Source organism: Lacerta agilis, chromosome 10, assembly GCF_009819535.1.
Source record: "Lacerta agilis isolate rLacAgi1 chromosome 10, rLacAgi1.pri, whole genome shotgun sequence".
NCBI lineage: Eukaryota > Metazoa > Chordata > Lepidosauria > Squamata > Lacertidae > Lacerta > Lacerta agilis.
In genome coordinates this window covers 46,843,391-46,860,651 of record NC_046321.1, presented here as the reverse complement: position 1 = coordinate 46,860,651, position 17,261 = coordinate 46,843,391, and the positions used below count along the sequence as shown (strand labels likewise).

At 44.0% G+C, this 17,261-nt stretch overlaps 1 protein-coding gene across 3 annotated transcripts in view; it reads right to left on the bottom strand.

The window, feature by feature from the left end:
• Nucleotides 1–14,691, bottom strand: part of SCAF11 (SR-related CTD associated factor 11) — a 28,797-nt gene extending 14,106 nt beyond the window's left edge. For all 3 annotated transcript variants that reach the window (XM_033162409.1, XM_033162410.1, XM_033162411.1), the window contains exons 1-7: nt 14,501–14,691; nt 9,817–9,897; nt 7,780–7,940; nt 3,614–3,691; nt 2,192–2,283; nt 1,286–1,353; nt 171–223 (exon numbers count right to left, since the gene is read on the bottom strand). In XM_033162409.1, the coding sequence (XP_033018300.1) occupies nt 171–223; nt 1,286–1,353; nt 2,192–2,283; nt 3,614–3,691; nt 7,780–7,940; nt 9,817–9,877 (513 nt within the window). In that variant the 5' untranslated portion in view covers nt 9,878–9,897; nt 14,501–14,691. The remainder of the gene's footprint in view (nt 1–170; nt 224–1,285; nt 1,354–2,191; nt 2,284–3,613; nt 3,692–7,779; nt 7,941–9,816; nt 9,898–14,500) is intronic.
• Nucleotides 14,692–17,261: the final 2,570 nt, after the last annotated feature.

The window sequence follows — 17,261 nt, the reverse complement described above, 5'->3', positions numbered from 1 at the left end:
AGGCACAGACTTTAAAAGGTTAGGTAGCAGGTGATGGGAAAGACCTCTACCTAAGACTCTGGAGACCCCCAGTTTGTACTGTCATTGCACAAACTTGAGGGAAAGCCGCCTTAAACAAAAATGTATTCAGTAACTTTTAGTCCTTCAAACATAAAAGTAATTGAACAAACCTTATTTTTCTTCATAGAAATTGAACTTTTATCTTCTTCTTTGTTTGAAGAACCTTTATAATGATTAAAAAATGCACAATCTCACTTTAATCTGATAATCATTAGCATTAAGGCAATTAGACGTAGATTAAATTTCATTTTAAACGTAAGAATTTCACAAACATTTTACTACTGGAAAAGCCCTTTGGAAGAAAAACACAATCAGATTAGAAAATTACTAGCATATACCCAAGCTAATCAGCGGGACACATATTTGTCTGTTCTTTATATAATTTCACAACACAGGCTACAAACCAGCCAACTATATAACTATTTCAGTACACCCAGAGGTGCATTCAGCTCACACTATTCTCCTGCTAAGATGATGCTAGAATTTGGTTAAGCTTTTACAGTGCCACAGGACTCTGTTTTTGTCAAGCCTATCATGGCTATTTTGCCTAGAATTGTGACTTGCTACATATCGAAGCACCCCTATGTCTGGACTACTAGTTGACAATTAGGGAGGAATGACTCTTTTCCGATAGGGTCAGAAAAAGAGCTAAGGGCCAACATGAGAAGTGAGGTTTTTGGTTAGGAAGCAGAGGCCACTTCCATGCACACCAAAGTTCTCTTGAAGCATCATATGAAAAGAATGCTCTGGACCACAGAAATTGTTCCCCAAATGCTGGGGACGTAAGACAGAGCTCCAAAGGAAAAACACACAGTTTAAATACTTGCTAATACACAATAAGCTATTTGATTGATTTGTTGCTATTTACTAAGGTTAGACTCAGACCTTATCAAGTGTGTCTGTGTATATGTAAGCAGGACCTCTTTGTGCATGGAAAGGTTTGCCAATTCTCTTTAGAAGTCCTGTATAGCACACAGTCCCCCCAACACTGGCATGCTGGACAAGTGAGCATCAGAACCCCTGTGGTTCTTTTGATTGGAGCCTAGATTTGATTTATTGCAGTTTCCTATCTCCCATAACGTCGTAAGACTTCTCTGCTCTGCTGAAATTGGCTTAGAAACCATTAATTTGATAGAAGCATATCAAATACATCCAAAGCACTAGCAACATGTAGTTTTGAAATTTCAAAGGGAAGCCAAGTTAGTGACAAAAAAACCAAACTTACTGTGTTTTTGGTTCCAGCCTTTACAGGAGATTGCCGTTAAATGCACTTTCCCTGCATTTTCCTGTTTTCTGCAAACACATACAAAACAGTTACATGCTAAGCAATTGTGTGTGTGCTAATGATGGACCAGGGTCCTATAAAGGAATGAATTCTATAAATACCCTAAAGATCTTTAACATCCAAGATCTAAAGAATGAAACAGCTATGATACTCTGGACACTTAAATGTACAGTAACAAACTGTTGCTTATCTCCAAAGAATATGAAGATTAATCCTGGTAATGGGTGAGAGCAACCTATGCCATCTAATGCAGTGTTTTTCAACCTTTTTTGGGCAAAGGCACACTTGTTTCATGAAAAAAATCACGAGGCACACCACCATTAGAAAATGTTAAAAAAATTAACTCTGTGCCTATATTGACTATATATAAAGTAATTTTCCCACGGCACACCAGGCAACATCTCGCGAACAGTGGTTGAAACACACTGATCTAATGGATCCTTTCTCGGCAAATTGTCTTAAATATTGCCTATGTATTTAGGGTGATATCATATTCAACATTACTGTATATTCTGGCGTACAAGACTACTTTTTAATCCAGGAAAATCTTCTCAAAAGTCTGGGGTCGTCTTATACGTCGGGTGGAGAATCTGCGGTCAAGTATATCTCAAACTCTATATTTTAACTGGAAAAGTTGGGGGTCGTCTTATACGCTGGAAAATACGGTAGTCATACTCTTAACCCAGTACAAATTAACAGACTTAAATAGCAAGTCTTTTGATCTGTATGGCAGTACTCCGAGTATTACTTATTGGTATCATCTTTATCAATCTGAAACATATCTAATCAATGTTTATGAACGAACTAGACATGACATCAACAGTAGAGAAATGGTTCATTACTAACCTTGTACAGTTTTTCATATTTGCAGGGCAATACTTGCCCTCATTACAGCTAAGTAGGTCATCTTTTTTGCTTACTTGTTCCTTTATTTGAACCTGTAAGGAATGTTAAAATTAGTACAGCAATTTCCCAAATCATTTTCTCTAATATTTATAACCTAGTAGTTATGTGATTCAGCCTACAGCATTATTCACTTAATACACGATATAAAAATGCCAATGCTGATTTATAGCATCACACTGTTTTGTTCTAAAGGAACTCTGGGTCAAGACATTCTCATTCTAGGAAAATAGACAAAGCAGAAGCTTGCTCAATAGCACACGCTTGGGTAGAGTTACCAGTAAAAAAACTAAAAATCTGTCTTGGCATTTTCTGAAAACATAAATAAAGTCCAATAAAACTTTTCTTATAAGCTACTAGACAATTGATGAAGTCCGCATTACAGTGGTACCTCTGGTTGTGAACGGGATCTGTTCCGGAGCCCCATTCGCAACCTGAAAGGTCTGCAACCTGAAGTGCTGCGTCTGCGCATGTGCGTGATGCAATGTGGTGCTTCTGCACATGCATGTGATGTCATTTTGCGCGTCTGCACATGGGCGAATTGCCGAACCCGGAAGTAACCCGTTCCGGTACTTCTGGGTTCAGCGCATTCGTATCCCGTGACGAACGCAACCCAAAGCAACCAGAGGTACGACTGTATTTGCCGTATGAAAGTGTTCCCAAGATATTGATTGAATTATCAGGGATCGGCGGGCAGCGCATGGGGTGGTGGAGGAAATCCTCCACCAACCTCCCTGCCACCCACCGATCCCAAAAGCAGACATCTCCGCTGCCTCCCCCCACCTCCTGCCGAACGCGGTGGGGGATGCAGTGGGAAGCGCAGAGGATGTTGCTGGATCGTGCCAGCACCTCCGTTTGCCGAAAGAAGCTTCTTTCGGCAAACGGAGGTGCTGGCACGATCCAGCAACATTGCCACTGCCTCCCCTCACCTCCCGCCGAACATGGCGGGGGGTGGGGGGAGGCAGCAGGAGCAAAGCCTTCACTCCATAAGGCGCACAGGGATTTCCCCTTCCTTTTTAGGAGGGGAAAAGTGCATCTTATGGAGCGTAAAATACGGTAAGCGAAAAGAGCAATCGGCATCTGCTTTGCAAATCAATCAAAATCTAACACTGAGAAATAATTTCAAAGTATATAAAAATGGGTTGGATGTAGACTTAATCTTCCACAAAGAGAATGACTTTTTCTGTCAGGGTTAAATGCTTTAAACTAATGCTTTTTTGTCAAAGTTAGAACATGCTATTAACAGCATCCAACCTGCCTTAGTGACCAAATAATTATTCAGATCTCTGAAGAACAAAACGTTAATTTATTCTGATGGTAATTTTCTAAACACAAAATATAAATTAAATAAACATTGGAACTTACCTTTATGCTGTCTTCTAACGCATTTAGTTTATATACAGCTTGGAACTGTTTGCGGTCAACTGGACATGACGCTCTGGTCTGAAAGAAGATTTTGTTCACATCTCACTATTTTATAACATTAGAAATAGTTGTTGTCCCCCCCCCCTAAAAAAGGAACAACTGCATTGTCTGTCCAGTTTTTTAATCTCTTGATTCAAACCAACAAGCATGCATATTCCTCTGGAATCTGTTACTTTCAATTAATTTAAGACTCCAGATGCTAATTGGCTTAATAAGTAAACCAATTAAAGCATTAGTTGATCAATCAGCAAGGGCAAGCTGATCTGTTGGGTTGCAATTCAACAGCAATTTAATTTTAAAGGCTATTTTATAAATAATAGCCTTTCCTCCTAGGAGTGGCAGTTTTGATTAAAGGTTTAGTTCTCACATAAACCAATAAGGCACTTGTAGCAAAGGGTTTGTAATATGCTAATATGCACATTTATTTAAATTTCAAACCAACCAAATCCATAGACTGAGGGTTGCATCCAACTGAGTTATTGTCAGCAGCCAGTCCATGACAGTTCTACTCAGGAGAAGATGATGAAAATTAATGGACCTCAGTTAGTCATGTCCATTTATTTCAAATCAATAGTGGCAGTCCTGTATGAAGAGAACTCTGGTCCACTTTGCATGTAACACTAACCCAAAGCATAACTAAGCAGGAATGAACAAGTATGTGGGTTCTCCAAGCAAAAATTGCTGCCACTTTGCTCTCCAGGTCCTGCTGCTATCAGAGTTGGGCCATGGCTTGGGTGAGTGCTACATTTGAATCTGGAATCATGGTTGGTCTCTCTTATACAAACCACGTGCAGTAAGACACAAACACGAACTACAACTTGTGTTTGAGCCTACCAAGTGGCAATGGCGAAGAGGACCTTCTTCACTGTTTCTATTGCATCTGCAGAAAACAGCAGCAGGAGACTCTTCCAGGTGGTTCGCAATCTATCAGAACCACCTTCGTCATCGGGGCCTGGTAGGGGTCCCAAGATCTCCTGCAATGCTTTTGCAAAGTTTAGTCTCCACCATGGGAGCAGGGCTGGGCGGGAGAGTGCTAGAGCCCTGTCTAGTCTAGTCATGTTTCATGGGATCAATTCCAATCCGTTACCCCCGAGGATGTGGACAGGCTGCTTGGACGTGTGAAACCAACCACCTGTCTCCTTGATCCTTGCCCATCCTGGCTAATAAAAGCAAGCCGGGAAGGGCTGGGCGATGGGCTTCGCGGGGCGGTGAATGCTTCCCTCTGTGAGGGAGCATTCCCAGACCCACTGAAAGAGGTGGTCATTAAACCGCTTCTTTAAAAAACATCTTTAGACCCGGCCAGTATGGCCAACCATCACCCAATCTCAAATCTTCCATTCTTGGGCAAGGTGATTGAGCGGGTGGTTGCTGAACAACTCCAGGCATGCCTAGAGGATGCGGACCATTTGGATCCCTTCCAATTGGGATTCAGGCCTCATCATGGGACTGAAACTGCCTTGGTCGTGCTAGTTGATGATCTCCGGCAGGCTAGGGACAAAGGTGAGAACTGTTTCCTAGTTCTGCTGGATCTCTCAGCGGCCTTTGATACAATCAACCATATCATCCTTCTGGACCGTCTAGAGGAGCTGGGAACTGGGGGCACTGTTATACAGTGGTTCCGCTCCTTCCTCCTGGGCCGTGTCCAGAAAGTGGTTGGGGGGGGGGGAATAGTGTTCAGACCCCTGGGCCCTCACTTGTGAGGTGCCTCAGGGTTGTCCTCTCCCCCATGCTTTTTAACATCTATATGAAGCCGCTGGGAGAGGTCATCAGGGGGTTTGGGCTGGGTGTCCATCAATATGCGGACGATACCCAGCTCTACCTCTCTTTTAAATCGGAACCAGTGAAGGTCCTGTGTGAGTGCTTGGAGGCGGTTGGAGGATGGATGGCGGTTAATGGATTGAGGTTGAATCCTGACAAGACAGAAGTATTGTTCTTGGGGGACAGGGGGCGGGCTGGTGTGGAGGACTCCCTGGTCCTGAATGGGGTAACTGTGCCCCTGAAGGACCAGGTGCGCAGTCTGGGAGTCATTTTGGACTCACAGCTGTCCACGGAGGCGCAGGTCAATTCTGTATCCAGGGCAGCTGTCTACCAGCTACATCTGGTACGCAGGCTAAGACCCTACCTGCCCGCAGACTGTCTCACCAGAAAGACCTACATTGGCTCCCAGTACGTTTCTGAGCACAATTCAAAGTGCTGGTGTTGACCTTTAAAGCCCTAAATGGCCTCGGTCCAGTATACCTGAAGGAGCGTCTCCACCCCCATCGTTCTGCCCAGACACTGAGGTCCAACGCCGAGGGCCTTCTGGCGGTTCCCTCACTGCGAGAAGCAAAGCTACAGGGAACCAGGCAGAGGGCCTTCTCGGTAGTGGCGCCCGCCCTGTGGAATGCCCTCCCATCTCATGTCAAAGAGATAAACAACTACCTTACATTCAGAAGACATCTGAAGGCAGCCCTGTTCAGGGAAGTTTTTAATGTGTGATATTTTCATGTATTTTTAATCTTTGTTGGGAGCCGCCCAGAATGGCTGGGGAAACCCAGCCAGATGAGCGGGGTACAAATAAATTATTATTATTATTATTATTATTATTATTATTATTATTAATGGTAAAAGGTGAATAAATGATTTTTTTGAATTAAATGATGACAACGGAGATATAAAAGGAATTAGGAAAGCAGACATGTTTGATATTTCAGGTGTGTGTGGTGGAAATCCTTCAGGTGATAAAATAAAGGTGGGATCTTGCACTTTAGATAGATAGCAAGCATCCAGGAAGTCACATGGTGGAGGCAGAGTGGTGCAGTAGTAAAACCCAGGTCTCCAAAGAGTGGTGGAAGCAGGGGCACAACAGAAACTGAATTCTGACTCCCTACTGTCCTTACTTGCAGTCATATTCATATCATTCCCTCCTGAGGAATGGGAAGGGCCACAGACTGCCACATAGCAGTGACTCAGATCCAGCAACCAGGAAGTACAACCAACCTAAGAGACCCTTCCAGGTACTGACATGCAGACTGACTGCAAAATCTGAGCCCTCCTCTCAACCCACCTGGTTCCAGTCACACATTCTGCTCATTAAATAAGATCAACCTGTGCATAAGTGCAATGCCTGCTGGCATGGGCTTTGCTTGCCACACTGTTTTTCTACCATTGAGGCCTGTTGGCTTGTGTCTTTAAAGCAGAGGGCCTAAACCTTTTATCATGAACACAATTCAGGATAATTAGCTTCAAATATTTGAAGGAATGCCATGAACATAGAAAACAATTACTGACTTTTAGAAACATTTTGTCCTACTGATTAGAGTAGGACATGAACAGTACACATTTAAGCTCTGGGGTTTATAATATCTGCCACAGTGATAAGTGATCACAGCAATAAAATATGCCTAGAAAAAGTAGTTCTCCAAAAAGTTTCTAAGAAGCTGGATAAGCATCAGTTACAATATTGCTTATGATGTGGATAAGACTTTCTTTCTATCTCTACAATTGTCTGGGTTGTTCATCACAATAAGCAAGATGCTGAAAGCAACAATGTTATATTGCATAAGCATAACTACATGGGCAAAGAAAGAAGTCTACAGTAACAAAGCACAATATTACAAAGTTGCAAGAAAATAGGTCAGTACTATCATTTAGCAGATTTCTCTGGAAAGCAACAGCAGTAAGAACTTTGGAAAGGAGACACAATAATTACCTATAGAATTTGGAAAGACAAATGGACAAACCATTTATCAAGAACTCACAACATTAGCTTCCAACAAACAAAGATCACCACCTAAGCATTTACCAAATGTGGTGATGCGAGTACTTCGCGAAATGTGAAACGAGTTACATTTGGGCCATAACTCACAAAGAGCTAATTTAGGCATGCCAGCTGGGGTTGTTTTTTTTTTTAATCCTTTAAACATCAAGCCCTTTTGCTATATTATAAACTGCTTTTGAAAGTCTCATGTTTCAAAAGCAGGCTGCCATGCGCCTTGGAGGTCACTTGAATATGAGGAACTAGTAGTACTGTTCTTTGGCTGCCAAGGAGAAATATTACCCTTTAAAAAGATTTTAAGCATTTAAGTAGCCAGTTTACAAGTTTTCCATGAACCACCTATACTTACTTCAGCCCATTTAAGGATGCAGGTCATGCAGAAGATGTGACTGCAGTTTTCAGGAAAACCAACTTCCTGCTCTACCAGGCAGTTTAGACAGATTGGACACCTGTCATCTTCATCAGACAGAAAGCTAGAAGAACAGGAGCAGTTTTCTTCATTTTCTTCACCTGTTATAAAATGTAAAAGCTCTGTGAAGTCTGTAGTAGTAATATGCACTTAAATAACATGCCACATCATGCTGATATGCAATTTTGTTCAAACTTGCAGATCTAAAAAGTTGACTCTCAAATGCTTTGTAAGTTGACAGTAAAATATCTCAATATTGTCAGCTAGGTCTGAAATGCAGTTATGCTCATTATGTACCACTGAGGCCAACAAGATTTAGGGTTAGGGTTAGGGTGTGTGTGTGTGTGTGTGTGTGCACGCGCACCTTTAGATGTGAATATGAAAACTGCTCTGGCCTATTATTGGTAGTGGCCAACAACAAACAATCTACAACATGGAATTACTGAAGCTTTTAAACAAGTTACTATGACAGTAGTCACTACTGCATATATGTCAATTAGTTTCACAGGTTAATTATAAATCACTGTGATATCAATGTGATCTACATGCATATAAAATTGTAAGGTGCAATTTTGTTCAATTTTTTTATTTTTTGTAAATAGTTTTCTCAAAAACAGCGCAGTAATTTTCCTATGATTAAAACAAAACCTTTTAAGCCTTTTTCTCAAGTTTTAAAAAATAAAGTTGACTTTATAATTTCTTAAAACCCTATTAAAATCCAGACCGACTGAAAACTAACAAATGCCAAATAGACAATACCTTTTTCTGGCTAGCATGCAAGTGTCTAGATAACAATTCACTTGGGACACAATGTATATCAAAAAAATCATAAACAGTGGTCTTGAGATGATACCACACCTCTACATGGGCATTAAATTCCTGGATGCTTCAGAAACACCCCCTCAAATCAGGGGTAGCAAGCTTGCAGGCCAAATCTAGCCCACCCAACAAAGTTACTGCAGGTGGACCCCCAGGTCTGGGAAAGCCATGCCCCTCTTTAGCACTGCAACTTCTCCATCATGGAGCTGAGGGGAGAGGTTTAATTTGGGAAAGATTTAAACTTCTCCTCGCAGCCCAATGCTGCAATGAAACAATATATGAACTACTGAGATGAGAGGAAAAGTTGTGGTGAATCTCCATCCCAGCACTTAGGTAGAGAGGTTTAAACTTCTCACCTAAGCTCAGCACTGCAGTGAAGAAATTGACCTTTCTCAGTGCTGAACTGAGAGGTTTAAACCTCTCTGTGCAGTCTAGCCTTAGAGTGAAGAAAATGGCCCATCACAGCACTAGGCAGAGAGGATGGGGAACGGGTGTGCAGTATATGTATCTATGTGAATGATGAGTGCCTGTGTGGGTGGATAACGTGCAGCTTCATGCATATGTCTGTATGGCAAGACATATGCAAGGTGTGAACTGCAGGTTGGCCAACTCTGAATGCAATCTTCAGGATGAAAAAGGTCAGCCACCCCTGCCTTACACAGTTTTGATCTTTATTGTGTGTCTCTTAGTGCACCGAATCTACAACCCTTTGCATATCAGAAAATAACATACAACACAAGCACTTTGTCAAGGACAGGGGTAAGAGCAGCTTATTTTGTCAGATATTGTAAACAAATCAGATGTTTAAGGAGATTCAATGAGTTGTTATTCCAGAATAACAAGCCATGTGGATCAGCCCTTTCAAATGTAAGTTTGCCACATCAACAGGAGTCATCATGTCCTGAAGTACAAAGGACCTCTTACAAACAGCTTTCACATACTCTCCTATTCAGAAGCCCCCTCTGAAGTGACCATGAACTGTGGACACTATCTCTAATCAGCTAAAACCAGAAATACCAAAGGATGCTTTAGATTTTCCTCTATTAGATCTGGAAATGTTGGGGTAGGAGGATGCTAAAAAGAAATGATATATGTTGTTCCACTTTGTTTATTATCATCTTATCTGATTTAGCAGAATATCCAACGAATATTAGCTACCTTCTGTGTCTTCATGTTTTTCATCTTCAGCATTTTGTATACACTGCTTTTTATTCTTCATTTCTGCTTAGGAAATACAACCTGCAAAATATTGATAATGATTTTATTCCTCCTAATATGTCATAGATTTCAACCTTACAACTCAAACAGAGGCAGTGTTATAACAAGAACATATATCACACATTGCTTCAATTTATCATATGTTTTAAAATTTTATTTATTAAATTTATATACTTCCCTATACATGCAAGTCTCAATTTCTTGGCCCTCATACATTCAAGGAATTTTCTTTTCTTTCCTGTAACTATGATTTCCCAACGCATAGGACCAGGACATAGTATCTCATACTAGATTGTCTTAAACATACAGTTGCATGCCACCCCAATCTCCAACTGGTACGAGATTCCAGAGGGTTGCAGGCACTCAGACAGAGTTCATGTTTCCTTCAGAATGAGGCACAGTGGAGACTCTGGTGTCTTTAGAATTTTGGTTTCTTTACATGTATATACAACCTATGCCTACAATGGAGAGATTGAAAGCATTGACACCACAAAGAGTCCTGTTTCTCCCATAGCCACAGCCTTGGATTCCAGCAGTAAGCAGGCCTTGCTCTCTCTCACACTGCCTTTCCAGCCTGCAGCTTTTGCATCCAGCTTCTAGCTCACACTACTCAACTCTGCTCCGGCCTTTTGTCTTTCAAATTAACAGACAGTTGAGCCTACCCATTTGTCCTCTGGCACAGAGCCACTCCCTTTGCTATCTTAATGCCCCATAATTAGTGGACCATTACCAAGCTGACCTGGTTATTCCCTTTCCCCCAAACTCAGAACAGTAAGAATAAACATGAGTACAAGAAAAGAAAAATGTAAACACAGGCCGATTCTCCTTGAGCCAAGTCCAACTTATCTTGGGAGAAAATGCAATGCTTTGTCCATTTCCCGTTAACAAGAAGTTCATCTAAAACAGTGATTCTCAAAACATTTTCAATTTGGGGTCATCTTTCTAAATTTACCCTACCTTTTTAGAGAACACTCCTAAATTCAACTCTAATCTCTTAAGTGATAGGTGGATGTGTCGGTTCAAACACACAGTGCTGTTTATCTTATGACTACTCTTGAAGAACTGTGGACTGGGGTAAACTGATTAAGATTTTAGCATCAATACAGCTGCCCTCTCTCTCACTCTTCAACCTGTATCTTTTAACAAGCAAGAACTGGAGCCTGCAATCAATAACAGAATGAATATGGGTTAAGAACTTGAAACTTCATCCATCAATAAAGGACACTTCATGACCCACTGCTAAGTATGGCTGATGGGATACCTACCTGCTACAATTTACTCTTCTAAGATTCTTTTTTAAAAAAACCTATAAGACAAACTTCCTAACAGATTTGCAGCTTTAAGTAAATAGCAAAAGATAAAGATACAAAAATTTGGGGATCAATGGCACATTTGAAGGAAAAGATGGGCTTTCTAATCCCTTATTTTCACTGTAGTGTCAACACATGATGAATTATAAAGTGAAAGGAAGACACTTAACCCTTTACCAGCCTATCAGTTTTGTCTTACAAATGCCTCTAGATAACTTTAAAATGTTTTCCTCCAGCTAAAGTCAAAAACAACAAGCAAATGAAGCTGGGTAGAGCACTATGCTCTCACACCAACCCATTCTTCTTTGCAATAATGCCATCAAACTCCCTATTATATTTTGCTAATATATGTGAATGCTTTCTATGTCCATAGAGTGCAGTGGTATGGGAAAGTAAGACCAACTATGAGAAAACATGTGGGTTAAAATGGACATAACTGTAATGGCTACAGCTTACACAGAGTTGGGCATGGCATAGGGCAGGGATGTCCAACTAGTCGATTGCAATCTACCGGCCGATCGTGGGGCATCCCTGGTTGATCGTGTGATCCTTATGGATCACCCCCCATGGGTAGATCACTGCCTTTATTTTTATTTTTAGTGGGAGTACATCGCAGTCTCTTGGAAGTTGGACATCCCTGGCATAGGGCAAGGACCCAGATTTCTAACATCCTACTTGCTCATTCCTCATTCTGAATACTGGGGGGAAACCTTAAACCCAGAAGCAGAGTAGAAGGGCTGGTTCCTCACAAGCCCCATCCCTTGGGAGAACAGTGAACATTTTATTGGGAAGAGCTTGCAACTCAGTGTGGTAAAGCAGCAGCCAGATAATGTCACCATCCTCTCAGGCTCTCACACAATCCCACCCTCCTGTGATAGCATAAAATAGGACAAGTTGGTGGGAAGCCTGGACTTAACCAAGATTACACATATCTTTGCCCTAAGGAATGAAAAGACTAGTTTTTAGTGAAAGAGCCAGCTATGAAGCTTAAAAAATTACTGACACCTTTTCAGAAAAAAGCCATACCCCGCATTTCCTACCTATGCATTACTTACAAAAGTTTCTTCACAAACTTTCTAAGAATTTAATTACATACTTTCCCTTCCCTTCCTGTCCTTGCTTTCCATGAAAACAAAACATACTGCTTAACTGTGGATTTGGTGTACATGGGAGGAGGTGTGCGCTGTTCCGCCTTATGAAGTTTTCTGGCAATCAACTACTTCAGCATTACGAAAGAGTCCCCAGACACCTTTATAGATATTCAATCCCTCCTGTTTGCTATGCCTTCACAAAGAAAGCAGTTAAGCATATAGTTAAGAGAGACAGATATGTGAGACTGCGAAGGAAATTAAGGATCTCTCTCATCTCCAAATTTTGACACTGAATTGCTCCCCAGTGACATGTACTATGCAACTTTCAGTTACAGAACCCATAACAAGACAGTAGATCAGGAACAGGAAACCTGTGGTTGGTCAGGCCCTTCATCTTACCTGCCCCTACAGACACACACCTTCTGCCAAGTCAGCCTCCTCTCTCCTCTCATTTGATTAAAGGTAAAGGGACCCCTGACCATTAGGTCCAGTCGTGTCCAACTCTGGGGTTGCGGCGCTCATCTCGCGTTACTGGCCGAGGGAGCCGGAGTACAGCTTCCAGGTCATGTGGCGAGTATGACTAAGCCGCTTCTGGCGAACCAGAGCAGCGCACAGAAACACCGTTTACCTTCCCACGGGAGTGGTACCTATTTATCTACTTGCACTCAATTTTCACCCCTACTGTGGCATGCTAGGCAGATAGCTGAAACCCTAATAAGACAATGATTCATAAATCCTAGGTCTTGTTCATATCAATCCTGACATTTCCTTTAAAACCGCTGAGCAGCCAAACATGCAACTGTCCTGTGATCTTCAGAAGAAGGGCAGTATATAATTTTAATAAATAATAACAACAAGATTGTGCCAGTACAGAATCCTTCAGACTACACACACATCATGTGATCATTTCAGTTCAAAAGAACAGCCTGTGATACACATTAAGATCCACCCCAATAGGCATTTTCATTCATGAATGTGAAGACACCACCACTGTCATTACATACCCAACTACGGTACAACAAAGAGGAATTCGGAATATCAAACACAACTTGCATCAAATGTGTCAAGGGATCCTATGATCAGGTCTTGGGCTGCTTTAAAATGCCACTGAGATGCCTGGCTCTCAAAACGATCCAAAAGAAAATACAGAAAAGGTTTGAGAAGCAAACTCCTTATTCTTGTATTCCAGGAAAGAGAAAGTGAAAGTTTCCTGGTACCTTAACATCTACCATAGACAACTACGAGTTAATTCTCTCTAGCCTTTTTCTTCCCCTTGGCCAGATACAGTAGTTCGTGTATCCATAAACACTGCAAACACCATTCCAACACCTCTTTCAGGTAACGGAATTTAATACTATTCTCTGTACTTTCCCCTCCCAAGCATTATCTTCCGTACAAAGCATAGGCAAACTCCGGCCCTCCAGATGTTTCGGACTACAATTATCATCCTCGACCACTGGTCCTGTTAATTAGGGTTGCTGGGAATTGTAGTCCCAAACATCTGGAGAGCCGGAGTTCGCCTATGCCTGTTCCATACGATTGATGCACAAGGTGTCTTTCAGTAATCCCACAAACGGCACGCACACAAAAGGGGGGGGTCGTTTATCTTTAAAAGCAAATGCAAACGCAAGTGCCAATCTTCTCCTCTCCGGGCTCTGCGCGGAGTCCAGAGGCCAAAGATTAACAACTCGCCGTGACCTCCAGCCCGCAAACAAGAGGTGCGTGTGCGTGTGTGTGAGAGAGAAAGAAATTGTTAAACAAAGGAATGCCCGGGACGGGCTGGCTATTCGGCTACGAGAAGCGCCAGCAAATCCTCGCTCCTGGAGGAGAAATTCCTCCTGCGCACCGAGAGAAACCCTCCGGATTGGCCTCCTCCTCCGGCAGCGAAACTTTCTTTCCCTGCTTGGGGCCGAGACGAGCCGATCGCATAACCGGCTGCCCGACCACGGAGCCTCCTCCGCCAGCTTCCAAAGGCCCCTGCCGCCACGATCTGGACCAGGGCGAGGTGCTGGGGGGGCGGCGGGCGGCGTTTCGCCACCAGGCCCCGCCGAGCCTCGAGGGAAGAGGCCGGGGCAGCTTCCGTGAGGGGAAGCGGACGAGGCCTGGCCGTCGGCGCCTTCCTCTTTGTTACCCTTCCGCTCTCTTTTTCCCTCACACACACACACGCAGCGCCGGCCTCGCCGCCTCCTTCCCCGCGCGTCGAACGAAGCCGACTCAACTTACCTGACGGCGCCTCGGAGAAAGCGGCTTGGACGGAGGAGCAGGTCGTGCGGTCAAGGGGCTCCGGCTACTGCGGCGCCAACATGGAGGCTCTGGGCCTTTCGGCGCCTCCGTGGCGCGCGCGCGCGCGCGATCTCCGCCGGGCTGAGGAAAGGCCTCGCGCGGCGGCGGCGGCAACAGCAGGAGGCGGGATAGGAAGCTGCAGCAGGCCGCTTCCACAGCGCGTTCTGCTCAGAGGCCGCTTTCCCCCGGTCACATGTCCCTTCGCGGCAACGGTAGACGACCAGGAGGAGCTCACTCGCGCGCGCGCACCTTTCCTCCACTTTACTCTCCCCACCCTCACTTTCCCTCCCTACCCGTAGAGAGGGGGAAAACACCGCACGGCGGCGCTACCCAATCAGTTCTCTCCGCAGAGGGTCGGTGGGTGGGGATTTAAGCGTGACGGGCTCGCAGGCGCGCGGCGCTGTCTTGCCAACGAGACCCAAAGCAGATCGGCCGCTGCCGCCACCCACGGGCATTCTGGGAAGGTCCTCCAGTTTCCCAGCAGGGGAGGGCTGAAAGAGCAGGCGTGAGGCGCATGCGCAAACCTATGACCATTTTTCTCTCTCTCAAAAAAAAAAGAGCAGGCGCAAACGGGAGCATTACGTAATCCCGAATTAGATACCGGTACTTAGTCATAGCTGTCAAGTTTTGGATTTGAAAATAAGGGATCAGCACCCTCAACTGTCCCGGGGACAGTCTACGGTTCTCAGGACAGTCCACGCCGTTGTAATCCCCCAGGCTACAAATTGATTTACACCAGGCTACACACCATTATCTTTCCCCACATTCATATGTGGGATATGACTGGAGTAACACATGACTGGAAAGGCTTGCAATTCCACAAACATAGGTGTGCACTGCCTCAAAATAAAAAGTGAACAAAAGAATGCCACTAGGGGGGCATCGCTAAAAAAATGTCAACACACACACACACACACATATATATATGTATATCTGTATGTATGTATGTATGTGTGTGTATATATATATATATATATATACACACACACACACACACACACACACACACAAACACAACCTTCATGTGCCATTCTCTCTGATGCAGATCTGATCTCACCCCCCTCCCCAACCCCACCAAATGCCCAGCTTGCACCCAGCTACACAGGCAGACCCGATCCCAGCCTGATCGTTCCCCACCAGCAGCATCCTTTATTAAGAGACCCTTCTTCAAAGACATCTCTGCCGCTCTCAACTTGGCTGCGACTATATGTGTGTGTGTTTCTGTTGGTTGTGGAGGCTGGCCTGGGCAGACCGGGTCGTCCTCTTATATACCTGCTGGGATTGACAAGTCATCTGACCCTCACCTGCATCTCATAGCTCTCCGGTAGCTGCCTCTGATCAGTTATTATTTAACTCTTGGGGAAAATAATTAGCATCACACATCATGTGCCTGGAAGTTGCCAAACCAATTAAGCAACCAGAAGGATTACTTTTAATAGCACCAGTTTTCCTATAACTTGATATTGCTGGATAGTTTTGATCAACTGCAAAAGCAATTTTAGTTTGCTTTCTGTTGCCACACTGGAACGTTTCTTTATTAGTGCCACTTTGTTTTGTATGATTCCTTGCAAATGAAGGAAAACAACTTTTCTGCTTGTATACATTGATAATATAATTTTGGTTACTGAGGACAAACAAGATTGTACAAAAACAAGATTGGGTGCAGGCCATGCTGTAGTGTAGTGCTTATGCGACTGTGAATAAAAGGTGGCTGGGCTCATTGTCTCAGGGTTTGGGGGGAAGAGGTGACAAAACTGATTTCCAATAAGTGCCCCCCTTTATTTCCATAACAAGTCCTTGAGTCTGTACTCTGAATGGTGACATCAGGGACCTAGAAGGTGCAGGGCTTGTCAGTCCAACCCGTACACAGTCTCATCAGGGCTGACCTTAAGGCAATTGGAGCAATTGGGCCAACTTGGGCCCCGCGGGCCGCTCCTAAGGGGGCCCCTGCACCAAGGCAATCTAGATGGATTTTATTTATATCTATAAGATTTTGCCGACTTTGGGTTAAAAGTCCAGGCAGCTTCACGGGCAACCCACGGAGCCCACCTCTCGGTGTTATTCACCTGCGCTGCACGATAGCTCGCTTTCAGATCCAGGAGAACTTTTAAGGGTCTCTGACGCGGCTCTCTCCTCGGTCCTCACACTTGGCGCACGCTCGGCAGCTGGATGTTGAGGAACGTGGTGCAGGAAGTTTGGGAAGCGTGGCCTCTTTCCCTAGCACGGTCCTCCAGCTGTGCGGGCGGGGAGGTGGGTGGGTGGTGGACTCTCCTCCTCCTCCTCCTCCGGCTCCTTCTACTCCCTCAGCGGCGCTCTAGGATTGCAGAGGGGGAGAAGCTGTGCTCTCCCCGGACTCCAACTCTCTTTCCCGGACACTCAGCTTGCCACCCGGCCCTGGTTCCCCGTGCCACTGGCACCACAGGGTAAAGACGTGCCTGGGGAGAGGAATATTCCCTTTGAAATAAGGGAAATTTAAGGGATATTAAAAAAATGGGGATAGCAGCGGGAAACGGCTTGCAATAAGGGAGTTTCCCGCAAAAAAAGGGGAGACTTGACAGCTATGTACTTAGTTGAATAGTTTGGGGAAGCGGGCGCTATTCAGAGAGATAAGAGAGATTTATGGACCAGCAGTAGAGTTATTGCTCCGTCACATGGTGTTGCCTGCGCATTATGGCTTTATTTTTTAAAGTTGCATTGCAGG